A 21,588-nucleotide genomic window follows, 5' to 3' on the forward strand; every position below is an offset into this window, starting at 1 on the left:
CCAAAGAGGACTCCTCTTATCCCAACCCCATTTGCCCCTCTTCACTTCCCGCCTCCCCACCTCACCGCCGGCGAGCGATGCCTCCCCCGGCGGGGCTGCTCCCCTGGCCATCGCCGTCGACGACGCGCCTTACCACTCCAACCCCAACTCGCCCTCCTCCTCGCACCACCCGCGTCCGCCCGCCTCCTCCTCCTCCCCCCTACACTCGCGTCCGCCTTCCTCCCCCTCCGCCTCCTACAACGCCACCACCGCCTCGCCTCGAGCCCGCCGCGCAACCAACCACCGCCTCCACCCCACTGCCTCCCTCCACTGCCTCCACCGCGTCTTCGTCGTCCACCTGCCTCGATTGCGTCCACTTCGGGAAGTGCGTCTCGCTCTCTCCACATTGGCACCTACACTGCTACTCGGAAAGCTCGCTCGCGTGAGTTAATTTGTCGTTGACTCAATTCGTAGGTGCTCAGGGTGCACGCACGAGGTGGACCTCGACAAGCCGCCGGTGCTGCAGGAGGTGGAGAATTTCTTCAAGGGCCACGGGGTCGGAGATTTCACCTTCAGCAGAGGCAGGCTGGTACGTGTACCCGATTCAGTCATGTTGCTTCTGAAAACTCGTGCTGCATCCCATCCCAGTCCCCGTGCAGTTGTATGCTGTTTGGGCGGTGTGTTGGCGTCTGCTCCAATTTTGTAATTAGCTTAGCCATTGTGAAGCCTGTAATATAGTCGTTTTTGTGGTTCTCGTTCAAATTGGAACTCACTTTGGTGTATCGAACCTCGAAGCTAAAATTTCTTCCATGCTTGAAAGTGTATATTATCTGGCCAACTGAAGTGGACATGTTGTTACTTGGGTGCTTTTGCTTCTTGCTAAATGGACGGCTGTGTTTTCAGTCCCAATGGCGGTGCCGGGCAAAGTTAGCAGTTCGTGGAACACCAGAGAACCCGTTGATTGGTTTATACCAGGAAGGGACGCATGTTGTTACAGATATTCCAGAGTGCAGAGGTTAGCAATCATTATTTACTTTATCATAAATTCGTAATATTATTTAAAGAAGTTATCGAAACTCGTTTCACCTCTGGCCCTACATATTACTGTTGTTGCAATATAAATCCATTTTATTTTCGCAATTTTTCAGCTCACCACCCAAGCATTAATGCTGCTGTTAAGCTGCTAAGGCAAGGTATGTTACCATTGTAGCTTCATGCTTTCTTCAATGGATGTGCATAAATACTGTCTTCAGCCTTTTCAAGTGCGGCTTAATATATTGGAGTTGTAGGTATATCCGAGTTGAATATCCAACCATTTGACGAGGACGCTGGAACTGGTGAACTCAGATATGTTCAGGTAATTGTTAGTTTTTTTTAAAGTAACACATAACCATATGAATGAAACTTTAGGTTTTTCTAGGCCCAGCGTTATACTCCACCCGTGATTGTGTAACTTCTGATAGAGAATTCAAACACCATATAGAGTGTAGCTGGCTTCCCTGCTGCAATGGAATTTATTTCTTTTGCCATGTTCTCCAGATGGCTGTGACAACATACAACACATCTATTCCAGTTGATAAAAGATATGAGCAAGGTTAGTCTGATTCTCCAGCTGTTCATTTGCTGAATGCGTGTTCATTGATCTCCATGACCAAAGTGGTTGAAAAATCTCATTGCCATGCAGGGAGAGTCCAAATTTCGTTAGTTTGGAATTCAAGAGATGAGCGTTCCCAAAATGCAGAGAAGTTGGCTTTATTGATAGAAGTAAGTGGTTGAGACTGAGGTTCTGCAACACATGCAGCCATTTCTTCACATTCCACTGCTTTACCTGTATTCTTAAATCATGGTGAACATGCTTCTTGTGACAGTTCTTGTGGAGAAATGGTGGGCCAAAGAGTAGTGTTCATCTGATCCATTCCATATGGGCCAATTTTCAGACATCAACCAGCAATGTAAGAGACCTTTCTCTTAGTATTTGTGAATGTAAACCATGGCTACACTTCTTATACTGTTGCATGCAAATAATACGTGTCCACTGTTTAGCATTATCATTACAGTCACTGTAAATGTGGTTTCCTTTCCATCGAAAAAGAAAGTAATTGTAGTTTTCTGCAAAGGAAGACAATCAAATAGAGTGAAGATGAAGTTAGGACTTAAGAGTAGATAATCCCTATGGACTTAAGGTAACCACGCCACATCTCAACTAATCAAGATATCATTGCCCCACGTATAAGCAGCAGCTAGTAGAATTTCAGCTGGAATCAGATCATGTCCTTGATTGGAGTTTCCAGGTGTACCAAGACCACTTTTCCTTGTCATATAGGATTGCCATATGCTAGCAATCACATTTATGCAAGTTGTATGTATATGTACGAGATGCACAGAGCAGGTAAAAAAATCCTGTTGGATTAGGAATTGTCAAAATTTCAAGGCTATGTTGTCCTTCCTTCTTGTTGTTACTCTTAACTGTTTGCCTTGATCAAAGATTAGCTGCCAGATCTGTTGAGAAACCAATTTGTTCACTTCAGTTTGTGATTTTCTTTACTGGAAAAGGGAGTTTTTTTTTCATAAAAATGTGTCGCTTCTGCAGATAATTTTTGGGCACAAATGGAGACATCTCAAAGGGGAGAGAGACCTGTGGGAGCGTTATGGAGGAGTTGATATTTCGCTGGACCCATGTAGCTTTGGCCAGGCTAATACTCTGGTATGTCCGATTAAATCATTCCTACTGATGTAGAACTTCACCAAGCATAGCATGCTCAATTTCCTGACTAAATTGTCTTGGCAATTTGATTCGCTGCAAGCTACTTGATACCTAGAGAACTCCATATGCCACTTGTATTGTTGTGTACTTGCGCAAATATCTCAAATATGTTGAGCTATAGTTTCTTGTGCTGTTTTCATGCTAACACAGTGCTTTGTTTTGTTTGCAGTCATTTAACTCTTTGCTGCATAAGCTGAACAAGTATGTACCGCGTGGTTCAACAGTTGTTGATTTGTACTCTGGTGCTGGTGTCATTGGACTATCAGTTGCTGCTTCAAGGAAATGTCGGTGAGTAGATAAATGCATTCTAAAAGGGACATATGTTATTTCTGTTTTGCATGTGATATATCACATATGCTGGTCAGTACAGATTCAATGGTATGCAGAGAGCCACGTTTCAATATGCTTTCACGTACTGAAATATTTGCAACCTGATGTGATGTCTTAATGCATGCATTAATTCTAAGATCTTTTGCTTCCATATGGTTTCAATATATCCTTTGTTGTCAGGACTTTGGCATCGCATTATATGTGTTATTAGTGGTAGGCAGCTAAGCAAGCCAAAACCAGTGGTAAACGTTACCGAGCCTGGTCTTGCTCAGACTTGATTTCCAAAGGCCTGGGCTGAATAGGCCAGAGCTCAGAGCCCAAGTCTGGTCCCCCCTTAATGTGATTTGGCCGCAAGCCCAGCTTTTTTTTTTGGAAACCAATTATTGGCTAAGCTATAAGCATGAGAAAGCAAACTAGTTTCCTAAGAAATATTTTGTGAACAAATCTGACATTTATTAATATTTCTTTTGGGCCTTATGCTGCAGTTCAGTGCTGTTCATATCCAATTGGACATATGCCTACTTTCAGCACATTATTTTAGGTTGCATGCTTTCCTATCTAGTGTTTTTCATTAAAAAAAGGCATTCCACTTCCAGGTCTGTGAAATGTGTTGAGATTAACAAACAATCGAAGATGTCTTTTGAGAAATCAGCAAGCCGACTTCCAACGAACCTGGGTTGCACCATCACTTGGCACAATACTGATGCTTCAGTTGTAAGCAGTCAATCTTGTCTTTCTATTGCAATATATTATATTTAGGCATTCACTGGAATATGCAATTCTGCATTATGGCACCAGGAACCTGTTCACTGGCTTGAAGGGTCAAGTGTCGTTATTGTGGATCCTCCCAGGAAGGGATTGCACCCATCTGTTATCATTGCTTTACAGAAAGTTGCGTTGTCGGAGCGCAAGGCATACAAGGCTAAAAGGTGTAGCTTGCAGCATTAAATTTTGTGTGCCTTCATGCTTTTACCTCCAGTAATATGATAAATATGCGTGCTAATTTTCTGCGATTCAGAATACCTTCTCCTTGAGGTAACATTATTAATAAGATATTAATTTTATGAACACAGTTCACTTGCAAAGGTTAAGGATGAGAAGAGACCATGGATCTTACGGGCAAGGGAGGCTGCTGTTCATGTTGATAATACAACGACAGAAGACAGCAGTGAAATCTGGCCTGAAACCCTTATATACATTAGCTGTGGGTGGGAAAGTTTTAAGAAGGTGTGACCCGAAACCTGATTTAGTTATGTAACTTCTAAGCAGTCCTCAATTTTTACCCTTTGGACTCAGTTATGTTACAGTTCTGGTATTTGTAATCATTTCCTCTGCAGGACTGCAAAAGCTTGATATCCAGCAAGGCCTGGCAGTTGGAGAATGCCCATGCTTTTAACTTCTTCCCTGGCACAGATAGGTAACTATTTCTGCTACTTGACTAGAAAGCACTAAACTACATTTTACTGCAACAGATATCCTTATGCATTGCGCCAAAGTTTTGGGTCATTATAGACTTGAATTTTCTGTACTACAGTTGATCATTCTTGTGTGTTGTATTCGTATCTGGAATTTTCAATGAACTTTGTCATCGGTTCATAGTTAGCCAATGTGCTTTGTGATGTGTATACCATCTACTTTGAATTGCACTAAATGAAATTGCTAATGCAGCATTGAAATCCTCGCGATCTTCAAACGGGAATCAGAAGCTGGTCAAAAGAAAAAGAAGAAAGCAAAAAGGAAGAAGGCCAAGTAGACTAACAGAAGGCTGACCGTACTGTAACTGGAAGGCTGACGTGGTACGGCCATAGATTTTCATGCTGTGGGTTTTGCAAACCTTTTTTGAAACGACAGTTTTGCAAATCTCTAATGCTGGTCCAGAAGAATACTTTCATTGGTGCTCTGAGGAATTTTACACGCTCCAAACCAATCAACTCAGTGATCTGTGACTAGCGCATCGTAATTGGACACAAGGTAACTCGAGAAACTTGCTCAATTATACAAGTCTTCCTGAACAGGAAATTCTATAGCAATCGGAAACTTCTATTCTGCAGCACGATTTTTTTTTTAAAAAAAACAGACATTTGTTTTGGGGGCACCGAAAGAAGCCCCTTTTATTCAATTATGAATATTCAACTTTTGATTTGCTATATCTAATAATTTAAATGTAGCCGTTCCAAAGGGCCAGCTTTATCAGATTGCGTTTTTGTGTGTTCAGGTTAGGCTAGGGTGCTCATGTGCGAAATGACTGTCCGCACCTCCTAAAGCAGACAACTCAAGGCGGGAATTTCAGACGGCAAGGAGTCCGTATGTATAGATACTGCTAAATTGCTAATAGGCCGTTTGCCTGAGTTTGCAGTCGCTTAATGTAGTGTGTTTTCTTGAATGTTTCTCTGTAAATTCTTCAGACATTGTATTGTAATAAACAATTTTGTACTTCTTTCGAAAGGGTAATCCTTTGCACAGTTGCACTCCTTTATTAGTTTAGGAGTATAGATACTCAAAGCAGCACTGCGCCGTGCTTGAGGACCAAACCCGAACGCCACTTCGTTTGTTATCTGCAGAGCTATACATCAGCCGTTTCAATTTAGACTCCGCAAGTTTGCAATGACACGATTTGAACTATTTTTGCTTCCGTTTCACTTTCACTCATCCTGGAGTTAGTTCGGTTTCACAAGTACATAGAAGCATTATGTTAAAACAAAGAACATTATTCGCCAAATCACAATGCTCATTGACAATCACATTATTAACAAAGGCCCAACAAATCAAAATAACGAAAAAGGTAAACAAATTCTTGCCACAACTTTTTTTGCACCACCATACCAGCCATGTCATATTTTGCACGGCAAATCCGTGGTAACATACAGGCACTTGGCACTACTACACCTAGCAGAACTTTCCATAGCTTCTTCCATGGGTCCGAACAAAACTATACCCATCACCGATATCATTTTACGACGAAATGACTGGGCAAAGATATTACTGTACAAAAAGCGAAATGACAAAACTCGCACCATGTCAGGCTTCATCGGCGCAGCGCTACAAAGAATATAACTAGAAAAAACATATATCTATGGGTGCCAACAAACTCGATGCAGAATAGGGTGTGCTTGCAGCACATCAGTTGGTTTTGGTTCAATAACCAATCTGGGAGGCCATGGCAAAAGGTGACATCAAAAACCATTGCCACTCATGTTGGGATTGAAAGGGGGCTGCTCCCCGGAATGGTTGGATCTCCTTGACCTTGATTGCTTTGGGGTTGAATATGGTGAGCTTCCATCATTGAATCCATGTAGGGATGAAGAAAGCCCATGGGCCCTTGGTAGACCAATCACATCAGACTCGAGGGAAAAGCCACCCCTCTCGACTGCCTCTGCGTCGAGTGGTATCTCATCCAAAGTCTGAATAGTGCAGAAGAAACGTGAGGCAACAAAAGCAAAGTGCTGGTGAGATCAAGTGGCACCAGAGGGACTTTTGAATGTTGGAATTAAAGAGTCACGAAACATACTTTGTAAGCTTGCTGAAGGACCTTAAGATTTTCACGTATCTGCTTCCTCTTTATGGTTATCTCATCAGGTTCTTTGAGCAAGTCCTCCAAGAGATCTTCTCTGGATTCGGCAATAGAGAATATTAATTGTACCGTAATAGCTTATAACTTTTATTTGCTTACATAAAATAGAGTTTCTTAAAACAAAGAGTAAATAAACATTTGCCTACCTATAAAGTTTTGTTATAAGGTAATTATGCAGCGCCCTTTTTGTGTGGTTAACCTGCAACAGAAATCAATGTCACAGATAAGTGAAATGAAAAGGGCAAAGATTTACAAGACAGCTTTCTCAAATCCATCCCTCGACACTAAGAAGTCTGGAATTCTGGAGCAATCTGCTCGCTCAAATGCAATGTTTAGCGCTGATAAAGAAGAAACCAATCACTTAATGAAAGAGGAATTGACATCAATGATCATCATGATCAATCCAGAAAAATAGTGGTGCTTAACACTATCCGATAAGGACAGCAGTGCTATTGGTATGTAACCATACTTGGTATAGTTTGACACCATGAATTCAGTGTTCAGTAACATTCCATTCTAACTAAGCCTACGCATGCAATAGTACATGGATTGCATAAGAAATGAACAAACACAGAAATAGGCATCTTGTGGACAAATAGGTCAGTAATCACATACCAGGAAATGCATAATTGCTTTTGGTATGAAGTCCTCCACATTTTTCCTCACTATATTGTAATATGACTTCAATAGCAATTTTGTTATTGCTATTTCGAGTGCCTCCTGCTCAGACTGGTGTTCTGATGGTTTCAGGACAGCTGGTGGCTGTTCAACAAGGGTCTCCCATCAATCACTCAGTGTATGTGAATAGCATTAATGAGAAAATAAATAAGATACCTCACCTCTCTTAACTGTATCGTGGAGAATGAATGCTCCAGGTTGGGTGTAGGTACAGAATAAGATCTGTTTGCTGAGTTATCTTTTGCAGAAGCATGCGTTCGGTCCTCATTGGAAGTAAATATTGAATTCCAAAAGGATGTGCTTCCACTACCTAAAAGATACCAGGTAATTGGACACAGATAAATGGTTTTGAAAACACTAGGATGATAAAAGATACCAGGTAACTGGACTGAGATACATGGTTTCGAAAACACCAGGCCCAAATAAAAATGCACAGGGAAAGAATCACCAAAAAAACCCCTCAAAGATAGAAAAAAATTCCTTACCAGAAGATCCTGGTCTGTCAGCCTCAGCAGCAGGCCTTACACCCTGGTAAGTTACACGACAAATGCAGAGAAAGAGTCAAGATACAAGTGCCCAAAAATTCCACCAAGTGAACAGACGGATAACTGCTAAAAGAAGATGATGAGAAAAACCTGGATGTGGTCAGTAACCACTCCATTTACACTTCTACCCAATACCGCACGCGATTTTTGAGTTTTTTCAGAAGCTTGCACCTTATCAGCATCTACTCCATCCTGCAATTCAATATTCTTATAAATACTTGTGGATGGGGATAATGAATCGGTAAGATGTGAGCTAACTTGCAAACATCATCTGAGAACTTATGCCTCCAAAAAAACTACTTCCTCCTTTTTAAAAATATATGATGTTTTAGCTTTCCCTAAATGTAATAAAGTTAAATCAGGAGTACGTAAGAGAAACCACTCTTTCTGCACAATAAAACTCCAAAGGTGCATGTGAGTAATAGCAAACTTGGTGGATATCTTCATAAAAGTAATACAACTTGGAAAAAGCATCCCAAAGATAAATAATAGGCTTTCCCATTAACAAGAAACAGCATGTGGTCACAACTCCAATTCTTCATTCTAGCACCACGAGTTCTAGCATGGCCGTACAAGTTTGCTTAGACGTTTGCCCAAACCCATTCCAAAGGGAAAAGACATAGTTGACTTTGACATCAGTTTATTGATGTCCATTATGATTTGAAGCATAAAAGACTATCCTTGTCATGCACCATTCCAAAAAAAACAAGAAAATTCATAGACGTGGAACATGTGATGTTACTATGTTCTGGCCGATATTGATTTGAAAGGTCGCTCGTAATAAGATTTGTTATAACAGTAGACACAACAGATGCATACCTTCCTTACCACCGCTGCTGACATTTTAGCAGCTTTAACTTGCTGTTGTGCTTGCTCAACAGCCTTGCTGCCACCTATAAAATTTGGGTGTGATGTGTTTATGTAATCCTCCTGCACAATTAATACCATCACTAGTGAAGAAAAACAAGAAAGATGTATGAATGCAAAGAGTCAGTAAATAATCATGCAGATGATTGCACTCTGTTTGGAAAGGTCGTTTTAGGATCCTACTCCCTAGGATTTAGTACAAAACTAAACTAAACCCTAAAAATTCCTAAATCAATCCATGTTTTCCAGAAAGGCCATTAGAATAGCTGAAATCGCACAGATTTACCTTATTGTTCTTAAAATAGTGACACAATTTGATGAGATCAGGAATAATTCTGAAGGTTCAGAACTTCTGATGATGGATGGGCAAGCATATCAAGTTTCAGCAGGTACCAGGAAAAATTTAAGTTAATAACCAAATAGCAAGAGGGTATGTACCTCCATCTCAATAATGTGTGCTATCATACTTTCTGCTGGCTTAAGCCCATCCCGCAAAAACTTCCCAATCACTTCATCCATGCTTCTGCGAAGTATAGGAAACTGCTGCAGCTCTGTTGCAAGGCAGCGATGGCTCATCTACAGCAAAAGAGCAAAGTTATGAGAAATAGCAATAGTACAGCAGTATGGTAGATAACATTGTGCATATAGTGCTCAAACAAGCACACATTTCAGTCTTCAAAAGGTACTGGCCTGGCCCATTTTGGGAGAATTTTCATGCCTTCTAGATATATCAAGAAATCATTACAGTGTAAGCTGTGTAATCCAAGGCAATCTGTCATGCCATAGAAGTACATACCTTTACTAGTTCATCATATATGAACTGTGCACACTGTAGACTTGGATCAAGCAATCTGCTGATCTGCCTACGTACAAGGACTTCAAATGGTACCTAAAGATTGTTAGAAAAAGAATTGTCAGCTAAACTGTCCAAAGACTAACTGTATGTCTCTATAATGCATGCAAAACAGAGGCAGGTGCGTCTTACTTCAGGTACAAACAAAGCGCTTCTAGGACCAGTTGCATTTTGGATAGCCATGCGGATATCTTCATCGGTAACATCCTCACAAGGGTCAACCTCCTGTAGAGACAGATTTTATACTCATGTTATCGCACATATAATGAAAACCACTAGCATAGAGAAAGAGAAAGAAAGCTTAACTACACACCTCTAAGCTTTTGACAAAGATAGACTGAAAAATGTAATGGATTCTTGCTCCACCAGAAAGTTCAATGGTCGATATATCTTCATTTTTTCCTTCGACCATTGAAGAGAAAGCTACAGGATACAAAAGTTAATAACAATTTCGTGTTTAAAAATAAAGACACACCACAGGAAAGTAATAGGCAATTCTATCTATTAGAGGTATACATAGTTTTCCATAGTAAAAGATGGCCATGGTTCAGTAATTACCTTCACAGTACTTAGCTAGGATGTTCAAAAGCTTAGCACCTTGCCCAGCCTGCAACCATGAAACAAATTGATGGGCCATCACAAGGAGACAAAAAGAACAAGAATAAGGATGAGCCAGACTTGTTTTAACAAGCACCAGTCAAGTAATTAAGTTTATGTTATCACTTTATCCAAAAGAGAGTTAACAAAAACAGACCTTAGAGTCAACAGGATCACCATACACAGCAAGCTCCTTAGCAACAGCGGTCAATTGACTGCTTATGCGTGACTTAAGCCCCGGCAGAACTGTTTTTATATGTTGAACCAGAATCTGAAACCATACAAATGGATTTAGTTTCAAATTCAAATCACAATATACAAGCTGGATTACAATGGACATCTCATTCACGACCATACCTGGTTTAGCTTCTTTGCTAATTGTGGTATACCACAGTACTGGGTAAGACCATGATATGCCTAAGAAGGGGCAAACAGATTCCTTCAATATGGAAAATGCAATATGAAAAAACAAAAAATCGCAACCGTAGAGCAGCATACTGGTTGAGTACGGAAGAATTTTTCTTCGCGAGCCAGAGCATCCTTGATACTGAGGTCTGAGTTGATATCCTGCATCATTAACAAAGGTGTAAATAAAAACCTTTTCAAAAAACCAATAAAATGCATATATTTGATGAGTAAAGCAAGATTTGGATAATGATCGTTCATCTTATTAACTATATTAACTATATAAACATAAAGGGTTCTTTGATAGTTTAATAAAGCTATACTCCCTACGTCCCAAAATACTATTCGTTTTGGCTTTTCTAGATACATAACTTTTAATATGTATCTAGACATAATACATATCTAGGTGCATGTCAAATGCTATGTATCTAAAAAAACCACAACAAATAGTAATTTGGGACGGAGGGAGTAGTTTCCATCCACTCTACATCAGTAACAAGAAGGCAGAAATGCCACAAATTGTTGCCTGAATGTTCCAATAATCCAAGTAATGAACGATTGAACAATAAATTGATAACAAAATCGAACTATTTCAACAAGATGGCAATGGCAACAGCAGAATCGTTAATGCAGTAGAACCCTTCAGTTAAGACAGACTTGTGTGAACTGATGACCTTTCCAAGATAGAGAAAAGTACCTGCTGACTTCGGTTGACCACGCCAACATAACCAAGTTTCAAGGGGATAACGTTTCCCAGCAGAAAGTTGCGGGCATCAGTGCCCCTGTCCATTATGTCCAACTGGAAGAAATAATAACAGACAAAACCGCGATGAGTGGGACTCATGAGATACAAAAATAATCTGTAGCTTAAAAATTAAGGCTCGGGAACAAACCTTTGTGATAACACCAATTGTTCGAGAACCTACGAGAACAATAAATCAGTCTAATAAGATACAATTCTGAACTGAAATGTTCTAGACATGGATTTTGCAGGGCACACATACCATCAGGATCAGCAACCCGAGCCATTTGAAGAGCATCAGAATTTGCTAAATCTGCATTTGCTGGTGAAACAGCTAAGATGATACATGTCTTGTGTCTGATGTATGACATAATCATAGTCCTTATTCTGGCCTCAATATCAGTTGGTTGGTCACCAACTGGCACCTTAGTAATACCAGGCAAATCGACCAAAGTAATGTTAAGAACATTTGGTGAAAAAATCTTCAAACGTATCTGCCTATCTGATACACCCTTGTTACCACCCGCCTCCCGGTCCGTTTCTGCCTGCATAGATGCAGAGGAACATTTAACAATGGAGTCGTAGAATCTGCGGAGCACTTATCACTTTACCCACACTAACTAAATAAAATATGAAAATTGAACTAAAACAATATACCAAACAAATAATGTTGCTGTTCTATCAAACACTGGATGAACCCAACAATTCTGTACTCCCAAATTCCAGTTCACTTATCCATATATCTTCCTAGCAGACACTAATAGCAACCTAATTTGTATTGCAAATAGCATCAAAACCTATATATCACATGAAACACCCGATGATCCAAAGAATCTCAACATCCAAACAAACTGTTAAGACACCTCAACAAGTGCCAACCTGAAGATGACTGAGTAAACATAAGATACAATATGACATACTGTAGTCTGAAACAACCACAAAATCACCCAAGGAACCAGCAACAAAACAACATCAACACTACCGCTAAACACCAGAGATGATGCCACATAACCCAGCATTGCCATCGTTACTGTCCTAGAGCACCACCTCACAACCCAAAAGCATGTTATAAGTTATTAAGACAGTACCAAATTGTGTTTTAATCCACATTATTCAACTCATGCGCAAATCATAAACCAACTCATGATTCATCAAAACAAATGCAGTCATGACACCTAAACAAACATCTCAAACATAGCGAGCAGCCACAGCACAATATTACTGTCACTAACTCCCTAGCAATAATACTATCCACTGAACGCATATGGCAAAACAACTGGTCATTCCAAATCCCAACGGGCCCAATCACCCCACGCGGCGGTGAGGGAAGGGGATACCGACCTGGATCTCACGCCTGATTTCTCGAAAGTCGTAGAAGCGGCGGCCCGAGAGGTGCAGGAACTCGCCCCACTCATCGGCCTCGGCGTCCGTGGGTCGCCGCGGCTGGTGCACGAGCTGGAGCACGAGGGGGCGGCGCGTGCAGATGTCGGAGCCCCGCGGGAGGAAGTCGCGGCCGACGAGCGCCTCGAGGACGCTGGACTTCCCGCTGCTCTGGCTCCCCACCACGGCCACCTGCGGCAGGTCGATCGTGGAGCTGCTCCCCAGCTGCGCGAAGATGTCCTGCAGCTTGTTGACGATCGGGATCACCGACGAGCCCACCGCGGCCGCCGCAGCGGCCGCTGCGGTCGCCGCCGCCGACGGGGCGGCGGACGACGCGGAGGAGTAGTGGTCTTCGGCCATGGTCCGGTGCGAGCGGGCGAGCTCCGCCGCTAGGCTGGCCTAGGGTTTTGGGGGAGGAGGGGAACGAGAGGCCGGGAAGGGGATCCCTAGATCGAGAGCTTTTCCTTTTTCCTCTTCTAATTTTTTTCGATTTCGGGGTGGGGGATTTCAAATCGAGTCGAGAGGCGTCGAGGGGGGGATTCCGGATGCCGGGGAAGGAGACGTGCGGGCAAATTACGTTTGTAGCCCCCAGCTTCTTGGCTTAGGGAACAAGAAGAACGTGCTCCTCTTTGTAGGCATGGAGAGTGGATTCCGGTACAAAGACGCCTGTCGCGTTTTACTGTTTAACTTGAACTCAAACTGATGTGACCGTGTTTTCTTGTCGAGGAAGAATTGCAAAGGTGAATAGGCAATCGTGTTTTCTTTAAATTATACTCCCTCCGTTCCAAATTATAAGTCATTCCAACTTTCTTCGAGAGTCAAAACATCTCAAGTTTGACCAAATTTATACAATAAAGTGCTAACATTCATGATATCAAATAGGTACCATTAGTTTCTTCCTTAAATATATTTTTATAATATATCTATTCGATGCCATAAATTTTTGTGATTTTCTCTATAATTTTAGTCAAACATAAAAATGTTTGACTCTCCAAGAAAGTTAGAATGACTTATAATTTGGAACGGAAGGAGTACACGAACTACCGTTGTGCACGATCAGGAGATCAATGTGCTTCTTAAGTTTGATGGACTACGTATCAAGGTGCAAGCATCTTTGAATTTATGTGTGTGTCAAACTCACAGGGGATTGTACTTACTATGTCACAATTTTTCTACTGCAGATTTTACAAGTCATCAAATAACGCAAAATTTTGAAGGGTAAAACGGTAAAGGCCAGTTTACTCGTTTCTTGCGTGGCCCCGCCGAGTCTCGCCGACTCGCCGGAGCAGGGGCACGGACACGGACTCGGGGCGACCGAGCAGGTGAGCGCGACGTCCCCGCGCCGCTCGGGTAGCAGGGATGCGGCAGGCAGGCACCTAGCGCCATCCTGGCCGTCCAGCGAGAGAGTGGCCACGCGATGGCCGTCCACTTCAGGAAGCCCGGTACGAGGGCGGCGCTTGCCTTGGGGAGGGAGGGACATGCACGACTGCACGAGGCGGCAGTGCGGCCACTGGCCACCAGCTGCGTGTGGCCCTCCACGGCACGTCGGCACCACGGCTCCAGCCAAAAGGGCCCTCTGCCGGTGGGGGCCCCTGCACTGACACGCGAGCGAATCATTTGGGAAACTAGTAGTGGTCAGCGGCGCGCGAAGCTTGGATGACTTGGCACTTGGCACCACCGCACCACTTCTTTGGAATTTTGCCGCTTTATTAAGGGAGTCGATGGCCTGCGATGAGTGGGCCGCTTGGTCCAGTTGGAGTGACAAAAGTGAGCGCCATTGCCTGTCATCAATGGGCTGCACGGCTGCACTCCAACGTGGGCCAGACCTTAGTTGGGTCAAGTTATTTAAGAAAGAAACCCCCAACGGCGAAGTCCCGGCCCGGCGGGAATCTTTGGGTGCGTTCTTCCCACAAGCCTTCCGGAACCAGTCAATCGTGACTTTCTACCGCTACTTCCATTAAAAAAAAAAGACTTTCTACAGCTACTTTCCTCAAGGTCAGTGACCCGCGAAGAGGAAAAAAGAGACTGCCCCGGAAGATGAGTAGGTCACCAGCATCTCGTCAACGCACGGTGCCATCCGAGTTTGACAAAACCGATCAATAATTTAGCTGGAAACTAACAACGAACAAGCTCGACCGGAATCGCCCACAGTTAGAGGACGAACGTTATCTTAGCGATGTCCGGGCTTCGATCAGCACGGGCCACGTGAAATCTGTACACGATTAAGGAGTCGTTAGCGAAAGGAACTGAAGATGCTAGTAATAAATCACCAGTGGATCGATCACACGTGGTAGCGTGAAGCGCTGAACAAATTGAATTGTCTGTTGTTTATTACTCAAAAATATAGTATAAAAAATATGTTTTTGCACTTGCCAAAAGCTCTTGGAAGCAAAACACTGATGACTCATGCATAGAATCTTTAGTTACTTTGAACCCGCGTAAAGAATTACCATTTCAGAGAATGTACAGCACGGAAGGCTGCAACATTTGCACTCTAAAGAATGATGGTTGGTGGCGACGTACGTACAACATACCCAGACACCCAGTAGGAAGTTTCTGAATCCGATGCACATGGACCAACAGCTTCCAGGCTCAGATTACTGAAGAAGCGCAGAACGTTTCCATGATAAGGCCGAGAAGGTTTGACCCTCCACATGAGCATTAGAAATGCACATGTAAGACAGCGAAACATAACCGTACACCAATATCCTACACCGTGTGTAGCACAGCAGAATCGGTCGCAGCGGCTAATGTCATCCTCCTTGACAAGATCAACACCCCAACACACCAAATTGTTAAGTTTCTTCAGTAGGATTTTTTAAAGGGAAAGGAAAACGAACCGAAGAATACTAGACCAAGCAGTTTCCCTCCACGGCACTCCTCTCTCTGCGCCCCTTCTCTGCTCTTGGGCTTCTCTCGGCGGCGTTGGGCAGCAGCTCGATCTTGCGATGGGGAGCCAGCAGAACGCGCTTCACCAGCTCGTGTCCTTCATTCTCGGGGCGTCCGCCGCCGCCGTCCTGCTCTTCTTCCTGACGTCGGCGAGCAGCGGCGCGCGTTTCACGGGGATATCGAGCTGGGCCAATGGAACCGCGGAGTTTGATGCTCCCGCCCAAGAGGCGAATCCGGCAAGAGAACCTCCTGCTACTGCTCAAGCCGAAGCCAAGGTTAATCCATCAGACCAGTTCCGAAAGCAGCAATTTTTGTTGATTTTTTATCCGTTTCTTTGCATCTGATTTTTTTTCTTCCTTTTTGGATCATCGATCCAGGGGTCGCCGGCGCCGGAGCAGCAGGAGGACGAGCTGGAGCGGCTGCTGCGCGCGGTGGCGGACGAGGACCGGACGCTGATCATGACGTCGGTGAACGAGGCGTGGGCGGCGGAGGACTCGCTGCTGGACCTCTTCCTCGAGAGCTTCCGCACGGGCGAGCGGATCGCGCACTTCGCGGAGCACCTCCTGGTGGTGGCGCTCGACGGCGGCGCGCTGGAGCGGTGCCGCGCCGTGCACCCGCACTGCTACCTCCTCCCGGCGGCCGCCGGGCGCAACCTCTCCGACGAGAAGGTGTTCATGAGCAAGGACTACATCGACCTGGTCTGGAGCAAGGTCCAGCTGCAGCAGAGGATCCTCGAGCTCGGCTACAACTTCCTCTTCACGGTACGTACGCCCGCACGCGCCAAGCAGTTGGACTTTGAACAGTTGTCTTGGTCCAATCCAATGTGCGCTCATTTACAAAGCTACCCTCCCCGATGTTACCTTACCTTCCTCTGATCAAAAGACTGAAACTTCTTGCATGCATTACATAGTAGCTTATATTACAGTGCGTTAAAAAAAATAAGTTGGTTGTGCAGGACGTGGACATCCTGTGGTTCCGCAACCCGTTCGAGCGGATGTCAGTGGCGGCGCACATGGTGACGTCGTCGGACTTCTTCTTCGGTGACCCGTACAGCCCGATGAACCTGCCGAATACGGGGTTCCTGTACGCCAAGTCGAGCCGTCGCACGGTGGGCGCGTTCGAGGCGTGGCACGCGGCGCGCGAGTCCTTCCCGGGGAAGCACGAGCAGCAGGTGCTGAACGAGATCAAGCACGAGCTGGTGGCCACGCGCGGCCTCCGCATCCAGTTCCTGGACACCGAGCACAACGCCGGGTTCTGCAACAACACGCGCGACTTCAACACGCTCTACACCATGCACGCCAACTGCTGCGTCGGGCTCGGCGCCAAGCTCCACGACCTCGGCAACCTGCTGCGGGAGTGGCGGGCGTACAGGCAGATGGACGAGGAGGAGCGGAGGCGGGGGCCCGTGCGCTGGAAGGTGCCCGGCATATGCATCCACTGATCGGTGTGTGAGGCCACCCGGCGGTACGTGCCTACGTGGTAGCGCAGCGTGGATCAGTTTGTATTGTAATTTGTGCTTGTACAGATCGGGGGAAATGAGATAGCGTGCACTGTTCGCTTATTCTTTGCCGAATATCGTTCATGTTCAGTAAAAGAGCTATGTGGATTGCAGTGGAGGGAGATGACTTCTAGAGAAAAACATAGTAAATGCAAACAATTGTTCTAACTTCATAACGAAATTGTTTTACTATCATGAAAAAAATATTTCATCCAAATTTAGTCGGTCAGTCTCGTGCGCTACCCGCAATACCCCCTCCGGTGTGGCGGGGGCGCGAGCACGGTTCGTGCTGAACCACGAGTAGGCAGGCCATTTTAACGAGATCAAGCGCGAGCTCGCCCACGAGCTGGGCGTCGTGCATCAAATCTCACAAGCGACGGCGGTTCAGCGCCGGCCGGAGACGAAGAGGTTAGGTTTTGTAACTCTCGCAATGCGTGATATTTCTATGGGCCGCAGCGCTTCTGTGAGCCAAGCCCACACATCCTGGGCTGTCTGGCGACGGGTTGAAGTACGACTGGGCCATGTTTCTGTGGGCTGCATGCTTGACTTAATTCGATCGAGCTGCTGCCGAGTGCCGAGTGCACGTCGGTGAACGAGGGGTGACCTCTTCGCCTCTTCCGCGAGAGCTTCCGGAACGGCGAGGGCATCGAGCACCTGCTCAACCATACCCCCATAATAGCCGTCGCCGTCGACGCCGGCGGCTTCGATCGACCGCTGCAGGGCCGTGCACCCGCACAGCCGCACTGCTACCTCCTCGAGGTCAGGTCCGCCAACGTCAGCGCTGCCAACCTGTTCCTCAGCAAAGGCTGCCTCGAGCTCGTCTGGGCCAAGCTCTCGCTCCAGCAGCGCGTGCTCGAGCTCGGCTACAACTACCTCTTCACGGTCGGCACCTACGTGATTCATTTGACAAAGAACCCATCTCTGAATTGGAGTCTGGAGTCTCTACAAGTTAAATGCATGCTGATCGATAGAATCATCATTTGAGTAGTACGTGCAGGATGTGGACGTGATGTGGTTCCGCGACCCGTTCCGGCACATCAACCTGTACGCCGACGTGACCATGTCGAGCGACCATTTCTCCGGCAAGCCTGAGTCCCTGAAGAACACGCCCAACACCGGCTTCTACTACGTGAAGTCGACGGACCGGACGGTGGAGATGCTGCGGTGCTGGCGGGCGGCGCGGTCGCGGTTCCCGCCGCACCACGACCAGACGGTCTTCGACAAGATCAAGCGCGAGCTCGCGGGGAAGGTGGGCGTCCGGATCGCGTTCCTCGACACGGCGCTCTTCGGCACCTTCTGCGAGCTCCGCGACGGGATCGACGGCGGGCCGGGGTCTGTACGATGCACGCCAACTGCTGCTTCGCGGCGTGGAAGAACTACAAGGGCCTGGCGCCCGCGGAGAAGAAGAGCGGCAATAAGGCCAGGTGGGCGTACCCGAGGGCCGAGGCGCTGTAGACTGTACGGCGGCGCGCCTCGCCAAACCGGCGCCGATCAACCAGGCCGGTAATTGCATAGCTAGCAAACGACCGTATGTATGTAAAAAATGACCTTGAGAATTTACATGGTACATATATGAAAGCAAATTATAGAGGGAAAATTCACATTGCAATTCGAACTGAACAGGCACGTTTCGTGGAAACGCTCTTGTAACTCGATTTGGTAAACCCACACACCAAATTCTGAGACTTTCTCGGTAAGTTCAAGATGGATGCAAACTCTGACCTGACTCTATCGTTCGAGATGCTCCCCTAAGGCTGTAATAGGAGTAGTTACAAGAAGATAGTCCAAAGTAGAAACTTCACCTGAAACGTACACGAACACACGGTCCCATGGACCAAATGTTCTTCGGAAGTACTGTGAATCGTTGACAAGTAAATGGACCAAATGTTCTTCGGAAGTACTGTGAATCGTTGAAAGTAAATCCGGCTGGGTACCTGAACCTTCACCGGCCGGCCGGTCAACTCTCATCACGCTGGACACAAGGAAAAAAACGCACGTCCGAGGACGTACGCCGCTGGCTGCCTGGCAGCATGCGCCTGGCGCGTCGAAATCTTTGCGTGGCGTGGCGGAGCACCCGTCCTACTGGAGGCTGATCGCACGTTGTTCCTTTGAAAACGAATCCACGTACGACCCGATCAGCGCCCGGCCGGGCGTTTAAGTGTGTAGAAATGGAAATGGAATAGTAGCCGGGGAACAAGTGTGTATACATATTTTGTATGCATATCTTGTGTTCTTGCAGATCTCGGCCACCTCGCCCAGTTGCAGGTCGCGTGGCTTTTCTTTTTTGAGAGACATGGGGCTGGGGTTTGGGAGCAAGGAGGCTGGCAGCCACGCGGTGTCCTTCCTCCTCGGCGCCGCGCTGCCCACCGCCCTCCTCTTCTTGCTCGCGTCCGACCGTCTCGGCGAAGGCCTGTCCAGCATCTCGCGCGCTCCGGCGGGCGACGGTCCAAATGAGGTAGGGCGCACCTAATGTTATATTGAACTCCATGACCATGAGACACGCCCCAGCTTGTATGCGCGCGTCATATGCATCGGCAACTTGTTCTTTCACTTTGCATGATCTTCTTTCTTGTGGCCAAAGCCCATCTATTACCCTCAGCAATTTTATTTGTCTATTTAACTCTCGAAACAAGATATCGACTCCATTTACTCCGACGAACAATAATTCAAACCGGATCAAGTCACTCCCTAATGAACTTTGTATCTTTTTTGGTTTCTCCTTGTACAAGCTATATTTTGGGTTCAAAACTGGCATCATTAATTACTATGTCACAATTTTTTTTCAGAAATTGCCCTATTATTTTTATCAACTGGGACCATGAACATACATGAGAAATAACAAAAAGAAGTCGTCAAATTATTTTCTAACATATATGATGCAACTCATTATAGGATGAACTGGACCAATTTGAATAGTTTGAAATCTGAGGGAAATGGATGTTTTCCTGTTTTTGAGATCATTTCATTTTGCATGATTTTGTATTACCAAGATAGCTAAACGAGACTTAGTTGACTTGTGCCTGTACTGCATCCTGGTGCGTTTGCGGATACTGTCGTACTAGTGATGGCATGATGCTTTTTCCATTTGAATGAGTTAGATTTAGAGAGAGGGCAATGAACCTTTTCACCGAACGAGTTGGCCCAAATCAATGGGTCAGCACTCATCAGCCAGCAGAGGTTTTAAGTATCGAATGAGTAAGTAAGTAGTACGTCGTCTTCTGTTTTTCGGCCGGTATGTTAGTAAATGGGCCCTTTCGAGACAACCGGAGGGCCCAGATTTAGATAATCGCATATGAAAAAAGCCACCGTAACTGTAAATCTTGTGTTTTAATCGGTCTAAAACTATTTATTTTAATATTTCACATGCAGGTCTTATTCAAGGGCCTACCCGAGCTGCTACCAAAAGTGGCCATGGAGGACAGGACAGTGATAATCACTTCGGTGAACGAGGCATGGGCGCAGCCCGGCTCCCTACTCGACCTCCACCTCGAGAGCTTCAAGAACGGCGAGGACATCGCGCACCTCCTCAACCACCTCCTCGTGGTCGCCCTCGACGCCCGCGGGTTCGAGCGCTGTAAGGCCGTGCACCCTCACTGCTACTTCCTCAACGCCACGTCCGTGGACATGAGCTCGGCCAAGGCGTTCATGAGCCCGGACTACCTGGAGCTCGTCTGGACCAAGCTCACCTTCCAGCAGCGCGTGCTGGAGCTCGGCTACAACTTCCTCTTCACGGCAAGACCATACTCCAGCACTTGTATTTTCCATCTTTATTTTTATTAACCTGCAATTTGTGAATGCAAATCTGAAGACCAATCGATGGCTGATGCATAGTACACTGCTGATTGATCAGGACTGCGACATGGTGTGGTTTCGCAACCCGTTCCGGCACTTCCCCGTGTACGCCGACATGAGCTGCTCGTCGGACGACTTCAAGCCGTCGCGCGCGCCGCTGGACAACCCGCTCAACACCGGGCTCTACTACATGAAGTCGACGAACCGGACCGTCCAGATGATGAAGTACTGGCGGGCGGCGAGGGAGAGGTTCCCGGGGCAGCACGACCAGTCGGTGTTCGTCAACATCAGGCACGAGCTCGTGAGCAAGCTGCAGGTCAAGATCGAGCCGCTGGAGACGGTGTACTTCGGCGGGTTCTGCGAGTACCACGACGATCCGGAGAAGGTCTGCACCATCCACGCATGCTGCTGCATAGGGCTCGAGAACAAGGTGCACGACCTCAAGGACGTCGCCGCGGATTGGAAGAACTACACCAGCCTGACGCCGGAGCAGAGGAACAAGGGTGGTTTCAAGTGGACGTACCCGACTAGGTGTCGGGATTCCATGGGGTGGCGTAGGCCTTAGAGACGTGAAAACCTGAAGCGGAGTTCATATAATTTAATATTAATACTCCACTCTTTAAATTGTGAGATGCTTTTGGTAACTTCGTCAATTTCATGATCAACTACCTAGATGATCAACAACCTAGTCGAGACTC

General features: G+C 45.9%; 5 protein-coding genes and 1 pseudogene across 5 annotated transcripts; 5 read left to right on the plus strand and 1 right to left on the minus strand.

The window, feature by feature from the left end:
• The first annotated feature begins 37 nt into the window (after positions 1 to 37).
• On the plus strand, positions 38 to 5,535 carry LOC117857138 (uncharacterized). The gene is made up of 16 exons (XM_034739641.2): positions 38 to 364; positions 454 to 568; positions 883 to 994; positions 1,128 to 1,172; positions 1,269 to 1,336; positions 1,519 to 1,573; positions 1,664 to 1,743; positions 1,848 to 1,931; positions 2,570 to 2,683; positions 2,913 to 3,031; positions 3,670 to 3,787; positions 3,872 to 4,002; positions 4,147 to 4,300; positions 4,411 to 4,490; positions 4,742 to 5,044; positions 5,289 to 5,535. Exons 1-15 carry the CDS (start codon positions 78 to 80, stop codon positions 4,824 to 4,826), a joined length of 1,647 nt encoding a protein of 548 aa, XP_034595532.1. The 5' UTR covers positions 38 to 77; the 3' UTR covers positions 4,827 to 5,044; positions 5,289 to 5,535.
• Positions 5,536 to 5,844: 309 nt separating this feature from the next.
• LOC117857137 (dynamin-related protein 3B) lies at positions 5,845 to 13,254 on the minus strand. The gene is made up of 20 exons (XM_034739639.2): positions 12,673 to 13,254; positions 11,594 to 11,876; positions 11,483 to 11,511; positions 11,287 to 11,388; positions 10,683 to 10,751; positions 10,542 to 10,601; positions 10,342 to 10,455; positions 10,146 to 10,194; positions 9,901 to 10,010; positions 9,720 to 9,812; positions 9,531 to 9,623; positions 9,173 to 9,310; positions 8,687 to 8,797; positions 7,958 to 8,059; positions 7,808 to 7,850; positions 7,484 to 7,632; positions 7,260 to 7,406; positions 6,791 to 6,843; positions 6,582 to 6,681; positions 5,845 to 6,474 (listed from the first exon to the last, which is right to left on the minus strand). The coding sequence occupies exons 1-20, from the start codon at positions 13,069 to 13,071 to the stop codon at positions 6,247 to 6,249; spliced, it is 2,472 nt and encodes an 823-aa protein (XP_034595530.1). The 5' UTR covers positions 13,072 to 13,254; the 3' UTR covers positions 5,845 to 6,246.
• A 2,210-nt stretch (positions 13,255 to 15,464) lies between these two features.
• LOC117855544 (uncharacterized protein At1g28695) lies at positions 15,465 to 17,216 on the plus strand. Its single transcript, XM_034737925.2, has 3 exons — positions 15,465 to 15,875; positions 15,978 to 16,361; positions 16,556 to 17,216. The coding sequence occupies exons 1-3, from the start codon at positions 15,660 to 15,662 to the stop codon at positions 17,039 to 17,041; spliced, it is 1,086 nt and encodes a 361-aa protein (XP_034593816.1). The 5' UTR covers positions 15,465 to 15,659; the 3' UTR covers positions 17,042 to 17,216.
• Positions 17,217 to 17,528: 312 nt separating this feature from the next.
• LOC140222922 (uncharacterized protein At1g28695-like) lies at positions 17,529 to 18,082 on the plus strand. Its single transcript, XM_072294047.1, has 2 exons — positions 17,529 to 17,561; positions 17,723 to 18,082. Exons 1-2 carry the CDS (start codon positions 17,529 to 17,531, stop codon positions 18,080 to 18,082), a joined length of 393 nt encoding a protein of 130 aa, XP_072150148.1.
• On the plus strand, positions 17,719 to 18,553 carry LOC117856575 (uncharacterized protein At4g15970-like; annotated as a pseudogene).
• Positions 18,554 to 19,132: 579 nt separating this feature from the next.
• Positions 19,133 to 21,534, plus strand: LOC117858188 (uncharacterized protein At4g15970). Its single transcript, XM_034741208.2, has 3 exons — positions 19,133 to 19,553; positions 20,468 to 20,830; positions 20,949 to 21,534. The coding sequence occupies exons 1-3, from the start codon at positions 19,392 to 19,394 to the stop codon at positions 21,453 to 21,455; spliced, it is 1,032 nt and encodes a 343-aa protein (XP_034597099.1). The 5' UTR covers positions 19,133 to 19,391; the 3' UTR covers positions 21,456 to 21,534.
• The last annotated feature ends 54 nt before the right edge of the window (positions 21,535 to 21,588 follow it).

This window comes from Setaria viridis, chromosome 5 (assembly GCF_005286985.2).
Source record: "Setaria viridis chromosome 5, Setaria_viridis_v4.0, whole genome shotgun sequence".
NCBI classification, from domain to species: Eukaryota; Viridiplantae; Streptophyta; class Magnoliopsida; order Poales; family Poaceae; genus Setaria; species Setaria viridis.